The sequence below is a fragment of the Gopherus flavomarginatus genome, chromosome 4 (genome assembly GCF_025201925.1).
Source record: "Gopherus flavomarginatus isolate rGopFla2 chromosome 4, rGopFla2.mat.asm, whole genome shotgun sequence".
In the NCBI taxonomy this organism is placed as follows: Eukaryota; Metazoa; Chordata; order Testudines; family Testudinidae; genus Gopherus; species Gopherus flavomarginatus.
The window spans coordinates 86,299,463-86,326,559 of record NC_066620.1 but is presented as its reverse complement, the minus strand read 5'-3'; the positions used below and the strand labels follow the sequence as shown (position 1 = coordinate 86,326,559).

General features: G+C 40.4%; 1 protein-coding gene across 5 annotated transcripts in view; it reads right to left on the bottom strand.

Moving 5' to 3' along the window:
- The window catches only part of GNPAT (glyceronephosphate O-acyltransferase), a 41,463-nt gene that overhangs the window by 982 nt on the left and 13,384 nt on the right, over positions 1-27,097 (bottom strand). For 4 of the 5 annotated variants that reach the window (XM_050949071.1, XM_050949067.1, XM_050949068.1 and 1 more), the window contains 11 exons: positions 25,828-25,955; positions 25,469-25,544; positions 24,436-24,587; positions 24,212-24,342; positions 16,402-16,625; positions 9,697-9,942; positions 8,586-8,665; positions 4,589-4,729; positions 2,012-2,111; positions 1,812-1,905; positions 66-127 (listed from right to left, as the gene is read on the bottom strand). In XM_050949071.1, coding sequence (XP_050805028.1) covers positions 66-127; positions 1,812-1,905; positions 2,012-2,111; positions 4,589-4,729; positions 8,586-8,665; positions 9,697-9,942; positions 16,402-16,625; positions 24,212-24,342; positions 24,436-24,587; positions 25,469-25,544; positions 25,828-25,955 — 1,434 coding nt within the window. The remainder of the gene's footprint in view (positions 1-65; positions 128-1,811; positions 1,906-2,011; positions 2,112-4,588; positions 4,730-8,585; positions 8,666-9,696; positions 9,943-16,401; positions 16,626-24,211; positions 24,343-24,435; positions 24,588-25,468; positions 25,545-25,827; positions 25,956-27,097) is intronic. The other variant, XM_050949069.1, reaches the window with a different exon arrangement.

The following is a 27,097-nucleotide window of genomic DNA, read 5'->3' as shown; positions in this document are numbered from 1 at the left end:
TGTGACTTTGAAAGTCTCCCCATAAATACATGTTTAACTAGTATACCAATAAGAAATACACTTACCAAACATTTCGGCTGTTTTATTGAGTGCCTCTTTGTTTACAGTGTAAGTAAATCCATTGGTCCTAGATAAGGGGTTGGCGGGGAGAGAAACAGTAATAAGGCTGTTATTTTAGGATGGGAAAATGAATATTAAAAAAAGGATAATACTTCAAGTTATCTGGAGCAAATAATATTTTCATTATTCTTCCTCCATCAATTTTACCCACATAATCAGCTCTGAAAGGTCTGCTGACACATCACACATGCTCTTTGAAAAAGCCACACTACAGAGGGATAAGTATGCTTCTAGAACATATTTTTTCTCCTGTATTTCCCTTCCTGTTTTAATTATATGAGTTTTAACTACCCATCTGAAATCGAGTTAGATCTTGAGCTAGTGTAAATCATCATAGCACCATTGATGTCCATGGAGCTACACCAGTTTACTTCAGCTGAGGGTGTGCCTCATAAAAGTTTATTTTTGTAACATCACAGCTAGGTGCGGTAGAAAGGCTGATACCACAATAGCAACAGTACCTCGCACTGATTTATTCAAAGTGCTCTACTAGTCTTAACTAATTATTCCTCACAACACCCCAGTGATGTGGGAAAGCATCCCTATTTTACACGAGCGTTCACACCAGAAGTAGTCTGTTGGCAATCTTGATTGAAATCTGAGTGTTTGAGCTAGAAGGTCACCCAGTCAAAGAACTAAGATAGCACACAACTAAGATCGCAGAACAAAGACTGATTATTCACAATAAATTGGATACGTCATTTGGTCAACTATGACTAGTATGCAAGTTTGTAAAAATGTGTCTATTAACAGATTATTCATAAAAGGGAGAAGGGCTAAATTTGTCACGTACTCTGCTCACTGCAAACTGTTTGCCCTACTAACTAATACCACAGGAAGATCCATAATATATTTGGAATTTATAAAATGAACACATTTATGTGTATATATACACTATTTTTTATAGCATTAGCTGGTTTCATATTTTATCAGTTAACCCGAGTATTTATTCACAATTAGAAATGTTAGACAGTGTAGCTTAAATTCATTTAACTTGCAATGCTAAAGCAAAAGTCAACACTATGGTACAGTCAGAATGAGCTGTTTAGTACATTGCCTGTAACAGTCATTTGTGTCTCCATTTTAATAAAAACGAGATTAAAAAAACCTAGCTATTTTAAAGTGTGTTACAAACAATCTACGCAAACAGAGCAGAATCCTGTTTATCCAAAGGTCTTGGGGGGAAACACCTCAAACCTCAAGATAAAAAAAGAAATGGGATCAAAAGATTTAGAAGCCAGGTAGTGAACTTTGTAAATGCTGAATTTCAGATCCCATAATCCTAATATGGGATGAAGAGATGCCATATTTGGGGAACTGGCACATACAAAGAAGGTGCCTACTTTGTGACTCAGTATGACACTGGGGGGTATATAATCAAACTTTAGTTGGCTCAAGTTCAGAAAAATCAGGGTTGTAATATATTGTTTAGTATTTTATAGTTCAACCATTAAGATATCAGATAAGAGTCCGATGGTGCTGTACGTGAATTATGATATACTAACTGAAGTATCTCCAATGTATAACCACTCATTGCAATTGATAATTATGCTAGATCTCATCCGTGGATCTAATCAGACTCATAATGACAACACATTGTCTGCATTTACCTTCCAACTTTTGTGTCGAGACCCCAGCAAAATTCTTTTACTAATATTCTTGTAAATCCGAGGGCCTCTTGTTTTACTTACGTTTTCATCTTCTTCACTACATCTAGGCGCACAAAAGCTGCCAAGGCATTTTTCTGCAAGTCAGAAGACAAAACTTCGTAACACTGAGTGCTTCCTACAGAGAAAGCATAGGAGCCAGTTAAAAGTCCATTAATTACTCATCAAACTATTACACACGTAAGGTATCACAGCACCAACACCACCACACAAAGCAAACATACCTGTCTGAAGAAGCTGAAAGGCAAAGTTACGGATTCCAAGTATAAACTGCTTCTCGGTAAAGGCCTCTTTTGTTTCTTTTGAAAGATATCTGCTGATTATCTAAAAAATAAAATTTAAAAAAAAGTGTTTGAGCTTTCCCTCTTATTCTGTAACTTGAACTGGTCTTTAATTACAAAACAAATATTTTTAAAGGAATAATATATCCTCTTAATAATCAATTTGGAAGACACATTTTTAGCAGGCTGACAAATATAACATTATGCAAAGCATTAGAAAATTTTAATATTGTTTAGGTAATCATAACAAGAATCTTAGTATTTAAAACAAGACTGAATAATAAGTCATATTAGAAACTGGTTTATGGTCCCCATCTTTGAAAAAGTTGCCTCACTGTCAAAAGTGACATTCCTTTTCAGCAACATCCATTTCACAGATAGGGAAAGTGAGATACAGAAGTGAAGTAACCTGTCCTAGGTCAATAGTGAGTCAGTGGAGGAGCCATCAATAGACCAACAAGCATGTGGACAAGGGGGGATCCAGTGGATATAGTGTATTTAGATTTTCAGAAAGCCTTTGACAAGGAATCTCACCAAAGGCTCTTAAGCAAAGTAAGCTGTCATGGGAAAAGAGAGAAGGTTCTCTCATTGATTGGTAACTGGTTAAAAGATAGGAAAACAAAGGGTAGGAATAAATGGTCAGTTTTCAGAATGGAGAGCGGTAAATAGTGGTGTCCCCCAGGGGTCTGTACTGGGCTCAGTCCTATTTAACATTCATAAATGAGTGGAAAAAGGGGTAAACAGTGAGATGGCAAAATTTGCAGAGGATACAAAACTACTCAAGATAGTTAAGTCCCAGTCAGACTGTGAAAAGCTACAAAAGGATCTCTTAAACTGGGTGACTTGTTGATAAATGCAAAGTAATGCACATTGGAAAACATAATCCGAACTATACATATAAAATGATGGGGTCTAAATTAGCTGTTACCACTCAAAAAAGATCTTGGAGTCATTGTGGATAGTTCTCTGAAAATATCCACTGAATGCGCAGCGGCAGTCAACAAAGCTAACAGAATGTTGGGAATCATTGAGAAAGGGATAGATAATAAGACAGAAAATATCATAATGCCTCTCTATAAATCCATGATACGCCCAGATCTTGAATACTGTGTGCAGATGTGGTGGCCCCATCTCAAAAGAGACATATTGGAGTTAGAAAAGGTTCAGAAAAGGGCAACAAAAATGATTAGGCGTATGGAACGGCTGCCGTATGAGGAGAGATAAATAAGACTGGGACTTTTCATCTTGAAAAAAGAGATGACTAAGAGAGGATATGATAGAGATCTATAAAATCATGACTGGAGTGGAGAAAGTAAATAAGAAAGTGTTATTTATTCTTCCTCATAACATAAGAACTAGGGGCCACCAAATGAAATTAATAGCAAGTTTAAAACAAACAAAAGGAAGTATTTTTTCCACACAATGCACAGTCAACCTGTGGAACTCCTTACCAGAGGATGTTGTGAAGGCCAAGACTATAACAGGGTTCAAAAAAGAACTAGGTAAATTAATGGAGGATAGATTCATCAATGGCGTCCTGAGCCTCTGTTTGCCAGAAGTTAGGAATGGATGACAGGGGAGGGATCACTTGATGATCACCTGTTCTATTCGTTCCCTCTGGGGCACATGGCATTGGCCACGGTCAGAAGACAGGATACTAGCCTAGATGGACCTTTAGTTTGACCCAATAGAACCACTCTTATGACCCTGGCCACTATGATCTAGCCAATAACTGACAGTCTCACAGTGGTGGGAATTTGCTATCCTCTTCTAGCATATTTATTTTATTTTATTTAAGAAGTGTAAAGAATTATTTAGTTTTGGTAGGCTTCGTGAGTGGGGAGTAGAATTAAAATAAACATTGACAGGGCGAAGAATTCCCATGCAGGCTTTGGCCAAACATACAACCAACTTCTGCAGTTTGCATACTATCCATTTACATATGCTAAAGAAGTCCTCCTTCTAAGGACTGGCAATTAGCCCATTAACAACAGATTCCCTGAGAAGTGAACTTTATAAATCCTGAGGGAATGATTTGCAAGGGAGGGGGCTAAACCAGGCAGCATACCCTTCCTCTTTTGGCTGAAAACTTACTCATTTATTTTTGACTTAGGCACTATTTGTGCTGGGACCTAAACAGGACAAGGTGTTTGTTACTCTGGATTGCTCTTCTTAAATAGACTGCACTTCACAGGGGCAGAACACCAACCCTCACATGCAGCTTCACTTATGTAAGATACCACAGCTCCAACTAGCCTGTCACAAGAACCTTAGCACTACCACATAAGAAGTTAACTACTCTGTATTTTTTTTTTAAATCTGTGTCATGAGAGGGAACCAATCTCTTCACATTGTTAGATAAAACTTACTACTGCTATGTATCTTCTCCCTTCCACTCCCACCCATGTTAACACTTAGTGTTTCTACCATAGAAGAACCATGATTCATGCCATTCCCCATAGAACTTATGAGTGGGAGAACAGGAGAGAGTAGGTGCAAACTTTGTGAAGAATTGTGTACCTGGTAACCTTTCATAAAAGGCCTGAACAGAGCTGCCAAGAAGACTGCTACAGAATTTCCTCTCTCTGTAACTAAGATTTCCTGGGGAGTTACTTGAATTACATCACATTTTGTAAGCAGAAAACATCCTTCTTCAAAGTCCTGTGGGGCAAAGGAAAAACAGTGTAACTGGTACTTTTCCCAACTAGGACAAGTGCAGCTAAGTCTCCTCATGAAAATAAAGCATACAGCTACCATCAGGCTGCCACTGAAGTTCCTGAAAGAAGTTTTCTAGACAATCTCAGGTATACCAAGAATCAATTTCTAAACAGGTATGGAGTTCATATTCTCAAACTGGGAGGCCTCATAATATAATGGCCTCTATCTGCACAGGAAGGTATCTGAGACCTGGTCTTGTCTAGGAAAGAAGTTGGCATTACATTAGCCTACATCACTTAATCCGGGACTTTGCCCCAGTATGATGGCTGTTAGCTGGTCGTGGTCAACCCTAGGCACTCCGCTAGCAACAATGACAACCATCTAACATAAAACATGTTAAAAGCTCTCTAAAGTAGGGACCATGCCATGGTTGAAGTGGAGTTAGTTATCATAAGTTCAAACAAAACTTCTTTTCCTACTTAAAACAAACAACATTTAAGCACCTAATTCCTATTGAAAGTCGCACTGTTAAACAATAATAGAATACAATTTAAGTATTTTTGGATGTTTTCTACATTTTCAAATATATTGATTTCAATTACAACAGACTACGAAGTGAACAGTGCTCACTTTATATTTATTACAAATATTTGCACTGTAAAAAACCAAGAGAAATAGTATTTTTCAATTCCCCCATTACAAGTACTGTAGTGCAATCTCTCTATTATGAAAGTTGAACTTACAAAATGTAGAATTATGTAAAAACAATAACTGCATTCAAAAATAAAACAGTGTAAAATGTTAGAGCCACAAGTCCTACTTCAGCCAATCACTCAGACAAACAAGTTTGGTTACAATTGGCAGGAGATAATGCTGCCTGCTTCTTGTTTACAGTATCACCTGAAACTGAGAACAGGTGTTCATATGGCACTGTTGTAGCCAGCCGTTGCAAGATATTTATGTGCCAGATGTGCTAAAGATTCATATGTCCCTTCATGCTTCCATTCCAGAGGACGTATGTCCATGCTGATGATGTGTTCTGCTCAATAACAATCCAAAGCAGAACAGACTGATGCCTATTCATTTTCATCATCTGAGTCAGATACCACCACCAGAAGGCTGATTTTTCTTTTTTGGTGTTTCGGGTTCTGTAGTTTCCACACTGGAATGTTGCTCTTTTAAGACTTCTGAAAGCATGCTCCACACCTCGTCCCTCTCAGATTTTGGATGGCACTTCAGATTCTTAAAACCTTGGGTCAAATGCTGTAGCTATTTTTAGAAATCTCACATTGGTATCCCCTTTGTATTTTGTCAAATCTGCTGTGAAAGTGTTCTTAAAATGAACATGTCCTGGGTCATCATCTGAGACTGCTATATCATGAAATATATGGCAGAATGTGGGTAAAGCAGAACAGGAAACATACAATTCTCCCCCAAGGAGTTCAGTCACAAATTAAATCAATGCATTTTTTTTTTTTAAACAAGCATCATCAGCATGGAAGTATGTCCTCTGAAACGGTGGCTGAAGCATGAAGGGGCATGGGAATGTTTAGCATATCTGGAACGTAAATACCTTGCAATGCCGGCTACAAAAGTGCCATGCAAACACCTGTTCTCACTTTCAGGCGACACTGTAAATAAGAAGCAGGCAGCAGTATCTCCCGTCAATGTAAACAAACTTGTTTTTGTCTTAGCGATTGTCTGAATAAGACGGACTGAGTGGACTTGTATGCTCTAAAGCAGTGATAGGCAACCTTTGGAACACAGCCCATCAGAGAAATCCACTGGCGGGCCTGGACGGTTTGGTTACCTGAAGCATCTGCAGGTTCGGCCGATCGCAGCTCCCACTGGCCGTGGTTCGCTGTTCCAGGCTAATGGGGACTGCGGGAATTGGCGTGGGCCAAGGGATGTGCTAGCTGCTGCTGCTCTAAAGTTTTATATTGTTTTGTTTTTGAGTGCTGTTATGTAACAAAAGAAAAATCTAAATTTGTAAGTTACACTTTCACGATAAAGAGATTGCACTACAGTACTTGTATGAGGTGAGTTGAAAAACACTACACCTCTACCCCGATATAACGCGACCTGATATAACACGAATTCGGATATAACATGGTAAAGCAGTGCTCCAGAAGGGGGGTAAGGGGAGCTGCGTGCTCCGGCAGATCAAAGCAAGTTCAATATAACGCTGTTTCACCTATAACGCAGTAAGTTTTTTTTTGGCTCCCGAGGACAGCATTATATCAGGGTACAGGTGTATTTCTTTTATCATTTTTACAGTGAAAATATCTGTAATATAAAATGAGCACTGTATTCTGTATTGTAATAGAAATCAATATATTTGAAAATGTAGAAAAACGTCCAAAAATATTTAATAAATTTCAAATTCTATAGTTTAACAGTGTGATTAATTTTTTTGAGTTAATCACGAGAGTTAACTGTGATTAATTCACAATACAAATTCTGAGTTCTCCAATATATACAAATTTTAGGATTTCTTTCACTGCATTAACAGAATCTTTAGAAATTTAAGACTATTTTCTCTCTTTTCTGTGTTAAAATATAGTCACACTTCTAGGGGACTTACAATGTAGTTAGGAATTAAATTTTCTGAAGACTTTTGAAATGAGAACATCTCAGATCTGCACTCTAAAATCCAAAGCATTTCCGACATACCATATATCCAAAGGATTGAAGGGACTGTACGAGCTGTTCTTTACATAGTTTCAACAACACTTTAATCTGTGTTTCCAGTGTAAACACTTCCTTCAAGTTTGGTGCTCTGGTGTATGGTTTTTGTTTTGTTTTATCTTAAGAAAACATTACTTGAACTTTTAAGTTAACATATGCAGTCACATAAGCAACCTGGAAGGCTCTCTCTTTTCCTTTTTGTATTGAAAACCTGTGGCTATTTTAAAATAGTACAGATGCAATGTAATAATTTGTTACTTTTGTCTAAAGTGTTTATATAACTTTTCTTTGATTAAAATTAAACTTGGGCAGCTATTTGGGCCCAATCCCTGAACTATTAAATATCAAAACTTTCATTCACTTTAATTTCAGTGGGAGCAGCAAACATAGCATCACCTAATCCTTCTTGGTAATTTTTCTTTTGAACTAGAAGTCTCAGAAGACATTACATTAAGTTGTATTTACACTATTGCATACTTTATGTGCTGTATATAGTTAGACAAAAGGGCCAGTCATGACCACATTGAAAGGGCAATAACTAGTTTTATTAACAATGATTTTTTAAAATTCAGTAATATGCACTGTATTTATGCAAAACATGAATCAATGTTGTGGACCATGATAATAAAGACATAGTAGTAAAACATTAAAGTAGTGAATATAATTTCTGCTGAGAACAGAGCACTCATTCTATTCTACATCACAACCACTACTCTACCACGACAGTTTTTTAGAAGTAAGTGAAATATACTAGACTTCCTGGGAGCATTTATGTAGGCAAATGCAGCCCCTGCACACTGGAATTTAACCAGAGCATCAGGATTAGCACAATTTACTCTCATGAAAAACAACAACCACCACAATTTCTTTCACAATCCACAAGACGTCAGGACAGTAGTTTTCCCAACTCGCCTGAAAAGGTGTTCTTTCAGCAGCACAAGCCCTTTAATGCTATGTGGAGAAACTGCTGCAAAGCTTACTCACAGTAGAACGTGACATTCACTGAATGACCTACACTTGGGTTTCCTTTGAGATGTTTTTCCCAACTCCTGGTTAGCTGAGAACTGACAAATCTCAGGCTCAAAGAATTTGCCACAAAACTAAAGCTAATCCATCATGTACCCAGATAAAAGTGCATGTACCCTTATTTATTTACACAGGATGATTTTACCTTCAGTGCAATGCCAGGGAAGAAGATGAACTCATCAGATAAAATGTCTCGCAAGAAGATGAAGCAACTATAAATTTCCTCTAGGGGGAGAAACGGAAGAGATAAGGTTAAGGATAACATTGTTAATTTAAGTCATTTGGAAAATAAGGTTGGAGGAAAAGCCTTCAGTGTAAGAGGAAACTTCTAGCACAAATGTTTGGACAAAAAAACAAAAATGAGCATGTACACAGAGACTGATTCAACTTGAAATGGTATCATCTTAAAAAAGGGGAAATGTTGATTGTATTTGTGCAATCTCCCTGAACAGACAGAAAATACTGTAGATGTCTAAAATTAATCTTTGCCAAACCAAACATTTTCCATTAAAAAAAAAAAAAAGTTATCCCAAGTACTAAACAAGGGAAAGTACTGACTGCTACAATATTTCGCAGACACGAGCAAGGAGATGGAGAGAGCTTTACAACTAACTGCACTCTATGGGAATAAATCTAGGATGCAGGTAGCGCTAGAGTATGTGTACATACACTCAAAACACCTGAACAGTCAGAGCAAGGCCATGTCCATACTAAACTATTAAAACAACCTTATTAAATAGCATTCAGACCCTACTAAAGGCAGTAACTTGTTTCAAATACCATTCCATATACCACAACTGGTGTGCGGGAAACTATTTACCCTGTCTGTTTCCAGCAGTTGATCCTCCCAGGCAAGCTCCAAATGCAAATCAGAATGCTAACAAGAGAAAGGCCTGCAGAGTATCTACTTTCAAGTCAGTAGTATGTTCCAGATCAGTATAATGTCAGGAATAATGAGAGTCACATTACCTTGTCGTGTGACTTAAAACATTGCAAAAACATCTGCTGTGGTTCCCAGAGGAATGCTGTAACGTGGCTGTGAAAATGGATTAACTTTGTGCTAGTGTGAACAGGGCATTAAAAAGCTGCAAAAAAATAAAAATCACAAAATCTGATGCCAGTGGGCCTCATTCTGAATGTTGGCGTAAGTATTCAATTTGATTAGCACCCCGTGACATCAGCAGGCACTCCAGGTGCCCAACACCTTTGAAAGTCAGGTCAAGCTCCTTTATAATACGTTAATATTATGAAGTTACCTTTTCTGAAACTTTGCGTCATCTGCAATGCTACTGCCACCAGAGATGGGCGCACAAACACATTTAGCAACTGGTTCCTGTAGGCTCCACACATGAGGATGGAGAGGGCTTGTTTAAAAACAAGCTCCTCTGTAGCTCCATTCTCCATTCTCACGTCATTTAAAACCACTTGGCCATTGACAAGGCTTACAATGTTGGAGTGCAGGGCAAGGCTGGACGTGACTGCTTTATTGGCACATAGGTTATCTAGTAAAAAGACAACACTCAGACAAATGCTAAAGGAAAAAGTAAGTGCAGAATGTATAATATTACATTATATTTTGCAATCTAGAACAATTTTTACCTCTAGGAACGCATTAAAAACTGTTACAGGATGATCCATGCTGGAAAGAGGCAGAAAAAAGCATAGGGTGAGGTGGAGAGAATAATTTCAGGCATTCCTGGAACTACACTCTAAACCTTATCTTTAGAGTCCTACCAAATTCATGGTCCATTTTGGTCAATTTCACGGTCATAGACTTTAAAAAAAAATAATAAATTTCATGATTTCAGCTATTTAAAATCTGATATTTCAGTGTTGTAATTTTAGGGATCCTGACCCAAAAAGGAGTTGTGGGTGGGTCACAAGGTTATTGGGGGGGGGGGGGGGAAAAGAGGTGGTAGGTTGCGGTATTGCCACTTTTACACTGCTGCCTGCAGAGCTGAATCCTTAGTCAGCTGCTGCCACTCTCCAGACGCCCAACTCTGAAGGCAGAGTTGCAGAAATAAGGGTGGCAAGGTACGGTATTGCCACCCTTACTTCTGCACTACTGCTGGTGGGGTGCTACCGTCAGAGCTGGGCACCCTGCCAACAGCCACCGCCCTCCAGCTGCCCAGCTCAAAGGCAGTACAGAAGTAAGGGTGGCAACACCCCCTGTAAAATAACCTTGTGACCCCTCCAACTCCCTTTTGGGTCAGGACCCCCAATTTGAGAAATGCTGGTCTCCCCCGTGAAATCTGTATAGCATAGGGTAAAAGTACACACAAAACACAAATTTCACAGTAGGAGTCCAGGTTTCATGGTCCATGACATGTTTTTCATGGCTGTGAATTTGGTAGGGCCCTATTTATCACCTCAGGAAATAGGAAGTGGTCTCCTTCCCTCCCTACAACCAAAAAATGGATAACCACTGTTCTAAACTTCTCAATGGAGAACACAGCTACACTATTAGACAGGTACATTTCACAGCTCTGTTCACCACATTTATTTTAGATTTGCAAATGTACATTTTTAATTCTCATCTATCCCTCTGTCAAGGTAAGAGCAAAATTTGCCTCTTAGATCTGCATGGTTAATCTCAATTCAGATATTGTTCTACCGCTGCATGCACCAATATTACATTAGTGTAAATGGGAGTATTGCACACATAAGGAGAGAAAGTCAAATCAAAATTAGATGGATAAGTATTTAAGAGGAGAATTTTGATTTAAGACTAGCTCTTGTTGCAAGTGGCTCATCTTCCTAAGCAGTTCTCAGTTAGACCCTTATACCAGTTTGGTTGCGGGAAGGGGTTGGAAAGGGAAGATATAGTTTTCAAGAACCTGCTTATTATTATCCAATCTGTGAGATCATTTATATTAGAGAAACTTCCTTAAAGTAGTGACGTAAGGATATGTTAAGCAAATAAGCCTGGTTGACTAAGTAGACTACAGCTACAAAGGATAAAGAAAAGAGTTATTGAGGAGGTAAGCTTTTTAGATACAGCAATCTTTCACACTGAATCAGCTAAAATAACTTCCGATAGATACCATTCTTTTGTTGTGAAGTCTTCTGATATTGTAACCTTTGAATCAGATCTAGGGGACTTGACAAAGTTTCCCTCAATTCCCACAAACCAAAGATCCCTCACACTCAAACTAAAAGAAGTAAAAAATGGGACCATCATTGGATAACACACTTGCTTACAGTTAACACACTGTACCCATGCTCAAAGTTCTACTTGCTTCATAAGACATATCCCTGGCACACTTTTTCAAGAACGGTTTTACTGAGAACGCTATTCAAAGACATGAATGAGTGTTTGCAAAGCTGAGGTTATAGCAGATAAGAAAAAAGTATTAAGATAAGCACGCCCCAGAATTTGTGGTATGAGATCAAAAGTATACAACATATGCACGGCCTCTTCCACTCACAAAGCTTAGCTTGAGTTATTCTACTTTGACTAATTCAGATATTTTAATTTATTTAAATCAAACTGTTTCAAAACATTCTCAATGTAGAATATGAGACAATATTCTTTCTCTGACCAGAATATACTAACAAGCAAGGGAATAGACAATAACCTTAAACTGAACATGAAGAGATAAAACATATGATCATAGGACTCTGTCCATGCCAATCTACAGGACATTAAAGGGGTACATTTGTTTCTTTTAAAATCAGTTTTAACATAACTTTCATCTGCAAGCAGATGGTGGCTTATCTGCTGCTTCAAGGTCTCTTGGCCTAACTTTGCCAGTGCACTGAAGTTGCTCAGCAGGGTGAGAAGTGGTGAGGCAGATAAGTTGTTTAGCAATCCTTTAATATAGTTTTCTTACACATAGGTACATTTCAACAATAGATAAATAAGCCCAATGTATTCAAACAGCTAGTACGACCAACAGAGAAACAACCAGGAGCTAAAGGTGGAGTGGGGTTGGGAAAGGGCTATGGGGTTTACAAAGACCTTAGCTATACTGGCACTTTACAGCGCTGCAACTTTCCCGCTCAGCGGTGTGAAAAAAACACACCCCTGAGCGCTGCAAGATACAGCGCCGTAAAGCGCCAGTGTAAACAGTGCCACAGTGCTGGGAGGGCAGCTCCCAGTGCTGCAAGCTAATCCCCATGGGGAGGTGGAGTACGTGCAGCGACCACACACACTTCAAAGCGCTCCCGCGGCAGCATTTTGAAGTTTCGAGTGTAGCCAAGCCCATAGACTACAAACCACAAACTCTGATGGAGTGTCCAAACTGGTTTTTACAAAAAATGTGCTAACCACTTCAAATTAATAACTCAAAGTAAAAAAAAAAAACCCGAACATATAATCATACCCAGGTCTTGTCTATGCTGTGGGGGACTATACCAGCATAGTTACATCACCATGGCTATGCTGGCATAACCTTGCAGCAGAGATGGAGCCTACACTGACGGAAGGGGTTTCTCTGTTGCTGTAGGAACACCATCTCTCAGAGCAACAATGGCTACACTGATGAAAGCATTCTTCCATCAACCTAACTGCATCTATACTGGGGGTTAGATTAGCATAATTACGTCACTCTGGGATGAGGATTTTTCATACCCCTGAGCGACACAGCTATGTCAACCTAAAATTTAAGCCCCATAAAGTGGCCAGCAGAAAACAGTGGAATCTGCCCTATCATCAGTCCTTTGTCTTGCATTTTGACAATATTGGCTGCTTATTTTTAATAGTAAATGATTCTGCCATTTAGTTTTACAGAATATAGAGGGCCAAAGAGAACTCTGCTAGCAGACACGGTCTAGGGGATGAGTACCATGAGCCAAGCTAGGATCACAGTTTTTGCCTGCTGGGATGCTACCGTTGCTGATCTGTTAAAAAAATATTGCTGATGTGCTACATAAATGCTGCTTAAACACCTGGATATCTTCAAAGCATCATGACTAATATATATGCATGTATATATCAGTCATATCATATATTAAAAAAAATTGGTTGCTGAGTGTTCCAGATCACAGAATTTCAGACCACATCTGGGAGGTCTGAAAACTTCTGTAAAGCAACCAAGGCCTCCAAAGATACAAACACCTAGTGGAAGAACTTTCCAGAATCCAGAATACCACACCAAGTTTAAGGATAAACTGATGGGGAAAAAAACAAGAGCAGGAAATTGAGAATCTGTAGTTTGACATTTTACAGCAATTTAGATTATCTGCTTTATTCCTGATGAATTACAGCCCTCGGAAGGAGGGAAGGATCATCAGCAGAGATCGTTACTGCTTATTATTTACATTACTGTAGCATCTAGTGGCGCCAAGTGAGATCAGATATGTGCTTCACTTTGCAGAAGTGCAACAACATTTTAATAGCAGCAAAATTTATTAGAGAGCTCATGTACAAGAAAAGGTCTATGTTCCAGTACACAGTTTATACTTATAACTAACGTTAAGATTCTGTATTTTTTAGTAGAAGTCAGGGACAGATCACAGTCAATAAACAAAAATTCACAGAAGCCCGAGACCTGTCCCTGATTTTTACTAAAGATACCCTGGGGTTGAGGGAAGGATAAACAGAGCGCTGCCGGTGGCTTGCAGCTGCTCCAGTCCCGCAGCTGCTCCTGTGGCACAGGCTGACTGCTGCTTCTCCGATCCCAAGGGGGATGACCCAACCTAGCAACTGCTCTGGCATGCCAAGGACCATGGCTCTGGCAGCCTTGGACCTCTCTCGCAGCCATGGAGCTGACGCTGCAGCGGCCCTGCCCAGAAGTCACAGACGTCCCAGAAAGTCATGGAATCCATGACAGAATCGTCTCCTTATTTATAACTAAGGACCTATTTAAACGGCGATATTGCAGAAATTGCTGATCCTGCAATATTAGGCTTCCATTACAAATTTGTTAGCCCAGGGAGGCTGACAGTGGGAGTTCCCTTTGTCAGCCCCATGCATTCATGACTGTAACATAGTTGCAGCAAAATGTCTGGTTATAAAAAAAAAAATTGCAGTATTAATATAGTTCCAGCACATTTTTCTTAAACAAATAGGTCCACTCCAGCTTTCCCGAATTACTGCAAATAATAAAAGGTCCATTATTACTTTTCCACAATTTTCAATGTCTTCTCTGCAACTCAGCCACAATTATTTGACAAATCAAGTAGGGCCTTACTTATAATCCTACTAAAACAAAAATTCATTATGTTTGCTTAAAAAAAACAACAAAACAAACACTGCAAAATGCCTATATTTGGAGTATTCTTTCATTCCCTCTGTAATGAGGCTGTTGGTTTGGGACATATACCATTCGGGTAGTTATTTTTACTGGGTTTGCAGAGGCAGAGCTTTCCTTCAGCCAGACAACTGAAAGCATCTGGAAGGAAGAGAGATGGGTGTTCTTTCGTGATGGACAGAGTTCTGCTACACTGTGGTAGGTCTATTTTTTTTCCTATAGTTAGGGCTGGATTAATGCAGGGACTTTAGGGGCTGCAGCCCAGGGCCCTGGGCTAAAGGGCTCAGCAGAACTCAGGTAGGATGCATGCCGTGGCCCCACGCCACTTCTGGAAGCAGCTGGCTGCTGGCACGTCTCTGCAGCCCCTGGCTGGGAGGAGGGGGAAGAGGGAGGCAGCTCTGTGCACTGCCCCCACATCCAGCAGCATCCCCACAGCTCCCATTGGCCTGTTCCCATCCAATGGGAGCTGTGCTTATGGACATGGGCAGCACAAAGAGACACACTGTCCCCCTCCCCACCAGAGGTGCGCAGAGACATGCCAGCTTCCGGGAGCAGCATGGGGCTATGGCAGGCAAGCAAGCAGCCTGCCTGAGCCCTGCTGCACCGCTTGCCAGAAGCCGCCTGTGGTAAGCACTTCCCAGGTGAAGCCTGCACCTTGCACCCCCTCCTGCACCCCAACCCCAAGTCAGAATCCTCTCCTGCCCCAAACTTCCTCCCATAGCCCACACCCCTCTCCTGCACCCCAACACTCTGCCCCAGCCTGAAAGAAACTAATACAACAGCTGTTCTAAGGTAAGAAGTAGGCTATTTTGAATTAACTTATTTATTTTCTATATGTTCTAAGACTGAAATGTAATCACAGAAAGGCTTTATGTTAATTAAAAGGCAAGTTTAGTATAGTGTTAATAGCCTCGATGCCATAATTGTGATAACTTTGTTTTAAATGAGGAAAGACTTGTGTACGGGGGCCCCACAAAATCTAATAGCTCCAAGCCACTGGAGAGTTAATCCAGCCCTGCCTGCAGTGTGTAAAAATATTCCCCCTTTTTATGATGTACAAATGAGTATTAGAGTAAAGACCTGCTTGGACTATAGTTTATATTTGAGAGATTTTAAAGGGAAAACTGTCATCTTAATCATATAGTGTAAACAAAGTTTATGTATGTTACTACTTATATACTGAAACATGAGACTGAATTTCCCTCATCTTTTTGGCTTGCATAGCTCTCAGTGGCTCCCCATACAAAGTATCACGAGCCACTTTAAAGACAGGTTAAATTTAAAGACTGGGCAGGAGAGCAAACCTTGAGGCAGTAAACACTCTCAAACTATGGAATAGGAGAAAAAAAAATCAAAGATGTAATGTGACTTTCTGTGCATGTGTTTAGGAGGTTCTTGATTACAGGGGCAGTTTACATTACACTCGATATCAAACTTTAGACTCAGTACTATACGGAGCTCCTGTTTCAGCTTAGATAACGTTCTGTGACCTATGCTTTCAAAAGTTAGGGTTTGGATAAAGAAACAACATTAGGCAAATCTCAGCACTACTTTAATATAATATACTGGAGTTTCTCCCTCTTTATCCCTTCACACCTCAAAAAAGTAGCACATCTGTTCCATCTCCACATGACTGGATTTTCAGTCAAAATCTCTTGATCAGGACCAAAACCCCTATGCTTGGCTTTTAGTACAGCTTCAACATAAATAAAACTCGCTTCACAGTGTCACTTTCCTTAGCAAAAGGAATATAACTTATCTGCATACCAGGCCACTCGAGGAACCCTCCAAAAGCCTGCGTTAAGCCTTTCAGCCAAACTGTCTTTTCAACCAGAAGTTCAAAATCTATGGCTGGCAAATTCTGGAGCAGGACAGAAGCAATTAATACCCAGGGGCTCAGAACCATGTTTTCCACCTGTAGAAGCTCCATTTTGTAGGCTACATCAGTGACAAAATCCTGGATATCCTCAGATAGCCTTTGGGGAAGATGCCTGAAAGGAAAAGTCCAAATTTCATAATATATTACAAGCAAGAATAAACTCTACATCCGAGGATATAAATTATATCCTAATCCCACTAGTCCTGTAATGTTCTCTCATGTAGATATTCTTCTGCCCATTTTACCCATAGTACAGCACCGAACGCATTTGGGCAATTATGCAAGTACATGAGACCTAAATTATGAAGCAAGGCCTCCAGATCTAAGCAAGAATTATGTTCACTGATTACAAAAAATAATTCAAAACCTTCTACTTTATTGAAAAGATTCCAAAAATATCATACAATGTGAAAATATATGGCTAATGCATATTATTTGTTTGCATTATAGCAAAGAAATATCACACCTGCCAGGATAATGCAGCTCAGAAGGAGGGGAGCCTTTCTGGATTCTGTCCAGCTTAGGGAGAATGGTTGTTATTGTGGGTTTATGCAGTATAAACAGATATTTGCAACTCTGTGGGAAAAGGTAACTTTTGCAGCTATTAATGTGGTTACATACTTGCATTATGTATGGGGCTCTGATTTTGGGTGTTAAACAACAGTAAAAAAAAAAACTCGTCTCTCTCTCCAGAATGTTCTATTGCACAAACAAATACTCTCTTACACACTTAACTCCTTAACTACACTACACTCCCATCACACCACCTCTTTTAGACATTCTAAATGATTGGAAGCCAAAGTTGGTTTGTAAAGAGAATGTAGTAAATTTCCAGAGTTGGCCTGAGGTTCTTTCTATCCCATGCAAAGTAGAAAAATCTTTCCTCCTTACAGCTGTAGTGTCTGCATTCCCCGTGTGTGGTGGAGAGAGATGTGGATGAATATGAGCTGGAGGAAGCAGAGTCCAGACAAGAAAGAGGTGATGACAGCATGCAGGGGGAAAAGCATCTAGATGGGCAGGGTAGCAACTGTATTCCCCACTATGTGGTGATTCATCCATTCTTTGCCCAAAAGGTGCTTTTAAATATCCAATTTCACATGGATTTTTAAGGGAAGTGGGCAGCTAAACACTGAAATCCAGGGTAAATGAGAATTGATTCAAAATTCTTTTTTGAAAAAAAACTGGATTTTTTAAATTTAAATAAGAAGAAGTTCTTTTCAAAAATAAATTGTTTAATATTAAAATTAACGCCTAAATTTATTATAATCTCTTAAAACAAACAGAAAATGGATATTCTTAATCCATGAACCTCATCAAAACGTTTGAATTAAAGGCTGCTTTTCCAATATAAAGAGAATCGGGGGGAAAAAAAATCTAACCTCTGAGGTCAAGCATTATAAATAGGTCATTTACCGTATTAAAGGCTTGATCCTGTGGGGGATGCAGAGGCTGTACATCTAAGTGCAAGAGATTGGCAAAGTGATCACCTGCATTGTGACCCAGGGCCTCTGATTCCAGGAGGCACTATCACGTATCTCGACAGGATCATCGGTTGAGCTCACCTGGGTGGTCTCATACTTCTGTTTTATAGCTTCTCTCTACTTGAGCTCTGATTGGCTCAGTTCTCAATTGAAAGGAAGTCACACCACTGAACTGGGAGAAATCACTAGCTAACTATCCAGAATCAGAGTTTGTCGAAGTGCTAAATCAGCTATTGACAGCAGTAGCTGCTTCCGTAGGCACAGAAAGAATAATTTTCTTCATTTGCGCTAATTCATTCAAAGTTGACAAAAATCGATTGGCAGTTCAAAAAGCAGGAAAACTTGTCTCTCTCTTGCAGTCTATGAATAAAAATGAAGATGAAGGGGATGAGATCTACTAGTTTTAAAAGACTGGAAGACAGTGTAAGTAACTTAGGACACTGTCTAGTTTTCAAGTGACTTAGGCAAGTAGGAACTTGAGCTCCAGTCACTTCCACTTAGCCTGGGAAAACTTTCAAATATGCCTGACCTGAAATAATCAGTTTAATTAATTCACAGACCAATTAATCTTTCTGTTTAATAAATCATTTAGTTTTACATGTGATATATGTTTTGATAAGAAGTTTATGTACCCAAAATCTCACATACTAAAAATGTACAATTAAGTATCTGAAAATATTAAGGCATATAATTGCATATAATTATAGTGTATAGTAGCAAAAAGATGTTCCAAATCTAACCTAAAAGCTCTATTTAGTTGTAAATCAACATGGTTTAATGGTTATATCAACCAATGAAAATGCACCTTTAAAAAAAAAAAAAGTCACTGAAGTACAAATGGAAAAGTTGATTAACATTAATGGATTTAAATCAAGGCTCTCCACCTGGTGATTTAACTCAATCCACCCTGCTTACATCTGCACCCAGAAATGCAGTTGTGATTCTCTTTCTCCAGCGCATACTTTTCCTCACTTACCAATGCCATTGGGACCTCTAGTTTAGACTATCACAACATGCTGTATGTGGAGCTCTCCTTGAAGGCCACTTGGAAGATACAGTTGATGCAGATTGCTGCTGCCAGTCTATTTGGTAGTGTCAGGCACAAGGAACACAGTATCCCAGTTCAAAGACTGCGCTGGATTCCTAACTGCTCCAGGATACAGTACTGATCTCACTCTATAAACAGGAATCCCTACGGACCAGAGCACTATGGTATAAGGGCACATAGGGAGGGTTGGACCTGCCACCACTCCAATTCCCTCTCAGGTCATGGAAGTCCAACATGAGGCAGAAGGGAAGGAGGGTGGAGAGTGGAGCACCCAAAGAGAGACACGCATCTCAAAGATCCCCTGTTACTGTCCAAGGTAAGTAACCTCTCCTCCTTCTTGAGCAGTGCCAGCACAGAGGAGAGTGCCGAGAAGGTGGATTTAGTACAGATCACAGAACAGCATCATCGAAAGCTGGGTCAGCTCTGGAAGCAGTCACAAGAGTGTAGTGTTGGGAGAATGTGTGTACTGAAGATCAGACTGCAGATGGCTTGGATAGATGTGTTTCTCAGCAGGGCTACGGAGATAGATTGAGCCCTGGTGGAGCAAGCTACAAGTCTTGCAGGGGGGCAATCCCCTGCGGCTTTGTCACAGGTTAAGATGCATGCTGTAGCCCCTTTGGACAGTGTTTGAATGCAAATATCCTGTCCTTTCACACATTTCTACAAATTGAGATAAAAAAATCTGAGTGATGTCCTAAAAGGACCTAATCCTGTCTAGGAAAAAGGCAAGAGCTCTTCTTATATCCAGTGTATGAAGGCTCATTTCTTCTCTTGAAGAGTGAGGCTTGGGATAAACACACCAGTAGGTGAATCTCCTGGCTGATGTGGAATTCTGAGGAAACCTTAGGGAGGACGAGGGTGTGGACATAGGATTACCTTGTCACAGAAGAACATCATGTGCGGCAGGTCAGACATCAAGGCTCCATATACGCCTGCCCTCCTGGCTGAGAAATGAGGTTTTATGAGACAGATGGAGGAGGGAACAGTTCAGCTGACAGGTTCAAAAAAAAAAAAAAAAAAAAAAAAAGGGGGTTTCCTCAGTAGACTCGAGCTCTGTTCACTGACTGGGCCTTCCCCTCAATGCGGAAAAGGCTACTCTCTCATCCACTCAACGAATAGACTTAGTCAGGAACACTCCGGCCTCCTGTACCGCCGGAGCTTACCTGCCCAGGAACAGATTCAACCTATGTCCAGCCTCATCTGAACAGTACAACAGAGCCCACAAACCACAGCAAGAGCTTGTCTTCGAGTTCTGAGCCATATGGCAGCCAGTACATTTCTAACATCTTTAGCAAGACTGCACTCAAGGTATCTTCAGTTCTGGCGCTCAACCATTTACACACCCAACAAACACAACCTATACAAGCAGTCGTTCATACCTCAATTCTCTAACCCGGTGGCACATATTCAATAAAAGATGAGAATTTGAAATAGTTTGTAAAAATTGGACTTCACCATCAGGGCTTGGTAATTGCCTACTCTGAACTGCAGCATGGCAGAAAAGTAGCTTTTTTGTCCCAAAAGATCAAGTCTTTTTAGTTCTTTATCGGAAGGCATAGAATGGAACTGGTGTTGTCTGTTCTGCTCATTGATGGGTGCAGGATGGGGGAAGAGACATGCCCATCCTTTGAGTGCTATGCAGTATTTTTTATCTGCCCATTTACATGCAGATAGTATAATAGCTAGGGTTTGCCACACAAAACATGCAGGTGCCGGAAGAGTATCATCAATGAGTAAGGCAATTTTGCCAAGGAGATGTGTAAAGAATGTCCAGCAAGGAGTGTTAGGGCTCCGATACCTCCTCCAACAGAATGTGCAGGGTCTCAGCTGTAAATTTCATAAAGTCCTGAAAGCCCTTGAAATTGTCAGCATAAGACAGTGGGGGAGGCATGACAGCCTTGTCTGGTGAGGAGAAAGACTTGGTGATGCTCCTTCTGCAGTTGGCTCTTGCTCCCCTGTACGATGCTGCTGGATGGTAGTAGTATTTCTTGACATGCTCTCTTACGAGATGGGGCCGTGTATAACTGGTCACCATAAAGGGCCCAACAGTTCCAATACACCCACTGTGGTGGAGCACAAAGGAAGGGAGCAGGACCCAATGGTTGTCCTTGCCAGGGTTGTTGGGCGCATCCCCTACTAGGACTTTCATCAAAGCATACCTCAAGTGAGGGAGGTTGAAAGGGGAACCTTGTACAGACACTTCTGAATCAGATGAAGTGTCATCTTCTGTGTTAAGTGGAGGGAAAAATGGTGTTGCTACTGGTGGTCAAGCTGGTATCAGGGCCTGGAAAGGATTCTGTAATTGCTTTGATACTGGAGCTTGAGAAGAGTGCTGAGTTAGAATCAACCAGAAGTGTGTCTGTGTACCCTCAAAGAATTTTGAGGGACCGGAGACCCTGCCAGTATCAGAGGGTGGGACACAATTTAAGAGGGTAACATAGGATAAGTAGGCTCTGGAAGGTGAGACACTACCAGTGTGAAGTGTCTCTTGGTACCCCTCAGCAATGGTGATTAAGGCTCCTCCAAGATCTGAGGGTTTTCCTGGGTTAAAAAATTGGACAGTACTGGAGCTTCAGTTAGGAAACATTTGGAGCCAGAATGTGTGGTGGTACAGCAGATGGTACCATAATATGATCAGGGCATCCTTCACTTCTGCTTGCTGGAGGCAGTACTGATGACAATTTCAATTTTGTTTTTGGAGTCCTTGTGTCTTGGGGAGACAGAGTCTGGTGCCAATGCAAGTACAGTTTCTCAATATGCGATATGATAGTCTTAGCTGGTGCTGTGTCAGTACTGGAGGGGATGGGAGCCTCAGCTGTACCTGTAGGGGGATGCAAGGTCTCCTGACACCCAGCCTGAGGGGGTGACTTTCCCCTTCTCTTCTCCCTTTCTGGGAAATCAGATCTTTTCTGTTTTGATGGTTCCAAAGGGCCGCCAGGGTTTTTGCCGTTTGTTGCAGTAGAGACAGTCACCAGGACTCTTTGTGGATCTAGTGTACAGAGGGGTGACTCTGATCCTGCGGGTCTCTGCAAGTGCTCAATAAACACGAGTTTGAGCCTGTCCTCCCTCAGTTTATCATATCTGTTCTTAAAAACCTGAAGAGATCTTACATTTGGAGAGAATGAGAGGCTCCCTGAGGCAGCTTGAACGTCTGCTACTGTGTGGGAAAGAACAGCAGGAGGTCTGGCAGGTCCTGAAGCCCAGGGTCTTAGGCATAATCCACACTTAGACACGGATGAAGGCCCATGAAAAAAAAAAAGGCCCAAATCAGGCAAAAAACCACACAGAATGGAAGGGGAAAATCCCCCTTTTAAAAGCACAAGCTGCTAAAAATAAAGAACAAATAAAAGTGCTAAGAAAATAAATATAGTTTTTAATGAGAGGTGTTGCAAGCCATGAGGCTAGCTGACAGACACGGTGACACTCCATCTCAAGCCACAGGTGGCTGAGAAAGAATTGGAGTGATGGTGGGTATGCCCATCCTATATGCCCTCATACAAGGGCCCATATGCCTAGACACAAGGATGTCTAGGGCGCAGGTGCAGATCCATGGACTCTGCTGACAAAAGTCTCCAATCCAAGTGCATGGGCGTGAACATATCCTGATGTGAGGCACTCTGAGGGATGCTAGTTGAAGAAGCGACAAAGAGTCCTGTGGCACCTTAGAGACTAACAGACGTATTGGAGCATAAGCTTTCGTAGGTGAATACCCACTTCATCAGATGCATGCCATATTCACCCACGAAAGCTTATGCTCCAATACATCTTAGTCTATAACAAGCGTCGGCAACCTTTCAGAAGTGGTGTGGCGAGTCTCCATTTATTCACTCTAATTTAAGGTTTCATGTTCCAGAAATACATTTTAACATTTTTAAGTCTCTTTCTATAAGTCTATAATATATAACTAAACTATTGCTGTATGTAAAGTAAATAAGATTTTTAAAATGTTTAAGAAGCTTCATTTAAAATTAAATTAAAATGCATACCCCCCGACCCCCCCTCAGAGCAGTGGCCAGGACCCGGGCAGTGTGAGTGCCACTGAAAATCAGCTCGCGTGCTGCCTTTGGCACACGTGCCACAGGTTGCCTACCCCTGGTCTATAAGGTGCCACAGGACTCTGTCGCTTTTTACAGGTGCAGACTAACATGGCTACCCCTCTGATACTTGAAAAAGAATTACCATCTTCCAGGATTTTATCTAATGAGCATGATTGTAAGGTTAGCAATTTGATTTTTGTCACATGTTGAGGATCAAAATACTATACACAAACATTTTCTAAATCATATACAAATGAAGTAGGAAAGCACAACACTATATCAAATATTCCACTTTTTTGTTATATTAGTGCAGTGTGCGCAACATTCATAAAAACACAGTTAAGAATATTTTGTTAAATCTTAATGCCATTAAAACAATAGCTTCATAAAGACACTAACTGCTTGGGGCTATAACATCTGCTATCCTTAAACAAAAGCCATGAAAAATCTTAAATTCCAGCTATCAAATTGGGAAACCATTCATCTTGTCAGAAAATTACCACTTCTTGACACAAGGACACAAACTGTCTGCAGTGATGAAGAAGGCAATGGGGCAGGCGGGGGGAAGGGGAAGATTTGAAATGGTGAAACAACTGAGATACTTCAACTAATGACAGCTCTCAATGGTAGAGCCCAGCATGGCACATACATCACCATAACCTTCAATAGGATACTCAACAACATTCACAAAACAAGCAACAAATAATGAGCTTCTTCAGAAATACCTGATCACTTAAGAATAATAATAATAATTGGAGATATACCTATCTCCTAGAACTGGAAGGGACCTTGAAAAGTCATTGAGTCCAGCCCCCTGCCTTCACTAGCAGGACCAAGTGGCCCCCTCAAGGACTGAGCTCACAACCCTGGGTTTTGCAGGCCAATGCTCAAACCACTGAGCTATCCCTCCCCAACTTGAGTCACACAACCCCCTGACTTTTACAGAAACGTGGCTGAGCTGCCAGAATGATCAGATCAAATAGAGGGGAGGAGAAAGAAAGAACCTGACTCTCAGCATGGAAAAGAAAAAAGCAAAATGCTACTCTCCAGCCTTTGCTATTTTACATGAGTCAAAAAACAAACAAACGATAGATTCGCTCACAAACTATTGGGAGATCAGATGTTCTGGTACCTTGGGACCAAGCGATAAGGACACCGATCAATTCTCCCAGAGGCCAATGTTCTGAGCGACACAGGCTGCCCAAAATACACATGTATGCTTCCAAAATTGTCGCTGAGGATTTTTCTGGCTTTCAACAACTCCTGAAGTGTGGAGAGGGGAAAAATGTGAGTTGATATTACAGGGGTACACAGACAGGCAAATACACTATATTATTATTGAATATATTTACATACAGATGTAGACTCTTTTGGTTTAGGGACTCCTAAAAGTTCATATGCATAGAGGGATTCTTCTAATATCCTCTCATAGCTGATGCTGATTGGAACAAGGTAGGTGTCAAAAACCTCTCGTTTAAAAAATGGCTCCATCACAATACTGAGAAGACCTGTAAATAGGTGGGTGAGAGGGAAAAAAAAAAATTCTGAGTCTTCTGGAAAGGAAATTAAGCTGAATTGCAATTGAAAGGAGGCATCTGGTTGTGTACCAATGGATAAAAACTATGTTATAAGATACACATTGTGCTCACACTATGCAGACGCAAGTATAAGCCAAAGTTGCTGTCTGTGCTTTAAAACAATGCAAAATGAAAAAGTTACATTTGATCAAATACCTGTGCTGTATTTACACAACATACTACTGCTTTGCATTCACATAGCATATTCCACCCAGCGATCTCTCAGCACTTCTACAAACCTAAGTTAAATTTCACAACACCTCTGTGATGATAAATAACTGTTGTTACATCCACTGCAGATGGGACGCAGGGAGAGGTTAAGTGATTTCCTTCAGGCAACATAGGGAGGCAATGAGAGCGCCAGGAATCTTGTTCATTTCTAGTATTTGTATTGCCGTACCATTTAACAGCCCCAGTCACGGACCAGGAACGCCTTGTGCCAGGATGTATACAACACAACATTAACCAGTAGAGTAGGCTGGTCTGGAGGCCTATAAGATGATTCCATACAGCTCATGAATTTGTCCACCCCACAACAGACCTGCTCTACAAAATGGTGTCCTCTGTGCAGTGTGACCTCACATACACCTTATGTGCGATGTTATGCTGTTTGAAGGACACCCTATTGCTTCTGTATGTGGCCCGCGGAGGTGCTGCACAACTACACATGGTCACTGAAGATGTTGGACCACCTTGTTCTTCTCCCACGTTCTATTGTTTTGGTTCTCCCCTCCCCCCACAGCAACACAATAAGGTACTCTGGTGAAAATCCCCAAATTCAATAAAGATTTTAACTTTTTCAACCAACGTACCAAACTTTGGAGTCAAAGTCTTCGCGGTGCGGCTTCTGGTCCCCTCGAGAAAAAATTCAATTGGGGCATAGCCATTCTTCAAAACAAAAAAATAAGTTGATTGGGGGAAAAAAATCAATATGATAATGTTTCATCTTCTCTCTCCACAAAGTAAAAAAGCTTATTTTAAGCTGGAAGCCACGCAAGTCTAACATCAGGCATCACTAAATCTACATTCATCCATCACCTCCAATACAGCATAGTTAAATTAACCAAATAAAGTTTTTCACAGTAACGTATCTTTCATAGAACGCATGTGCCAGTAAGATCAACTAATGCTTTAAAACACTTTTTAAAAAATTGTTCAGTAATTTATTTACCCTTAACATTGTTTTTACATATTCAGCAAAAACTGCCCAATAGAGTCTGTTCCCACTGAACGTACGTCGCATAAAAAAGGCACCTGACCTTCGTAGCAGCTCACCAACTATTTTCATTCCAAGGAAATCTGGGAGGGAAAAAAAACAAACAAACAAATCTCATTGATTGACTGTGCCACCTAATATTAATCAGTTTCCCTAAAGCTCTGACCTCAGATATTGCCATAAAGAACTAATCCTTTGGGGATTCATTGTAAATATCTTCTATTAGCTTTCAAGCACCGTGCACACACACACACACACACACACACAGACACACACACAAAAATCTACAAATGGTGGGTCAAGTTTTTGAATTCTGCATTTGTATGTGCAAAAGGCACTTACAGTCAATGATCTCTTCTGACATTTAGATGATCAGACTTGAAAATCTGGTCATTGTTATACTGACTCAAAGTCCATAGTAGTTTCAGGCTTGGTCTATGCTACCAACTTATCTCGGTGTAACAACATCGCTCAGAGGTGTGGATTTTCCACACTCCTGAGCAACACAGTTATACTGACTGAACTCCCACACAGCACTATGTTGACAGGAAGGCTCCTCCTGTTGACATAGCTACTGCCTTTGAGGAGGTGGCGTACTTATGCCAATAGGAAGAGCTTCTCCCTTTGGTTTAGATAGTGTCTTCATTAAGCACTGCATTGCTGTAAATGTAGACAAGCCCTCAATAATCCTGAGAGGGAGCAACACATCCATTTAAATATATTCTAATAGATCCATAGCTGATGTAAGTTGGCCTAGCCCTATTCAAGTCAATGAAACCAGGCCCATTTACAATAGTTGATATCTGGCTCATCAACTCTATGAGGAAGGGAAAATAGGAACTCGAAAGTACAGCTGTTATGTGTTTCCTAGTCTTGAGGAATCAGGATTACCCCTTTCTGGGTTTTGGCAAGTTATTTAGAACACTTGCATTATAACAATGAATTGTTTGAGGAGCCACATAATGCAGGAGAGTTTGAAAAAAAGTTTGATCTGTTAGATTCTTGGATCTTCCTCTGACACTATATGTGGGAATCTTTTAAGGTTGCACAGTGAATATTAGAGTCAGTAAATACAAAAGTTACAGTTCTAACAGCAACATGAACTTGGTTGCCGTGAATATCTTGTATAACTTTATAGTACAGTACAGAGTAAACTATGATAAAACACATATTAAGCTACACATCCCACTAGAAAGAGAGGAATAAAACATATACACATGTAATA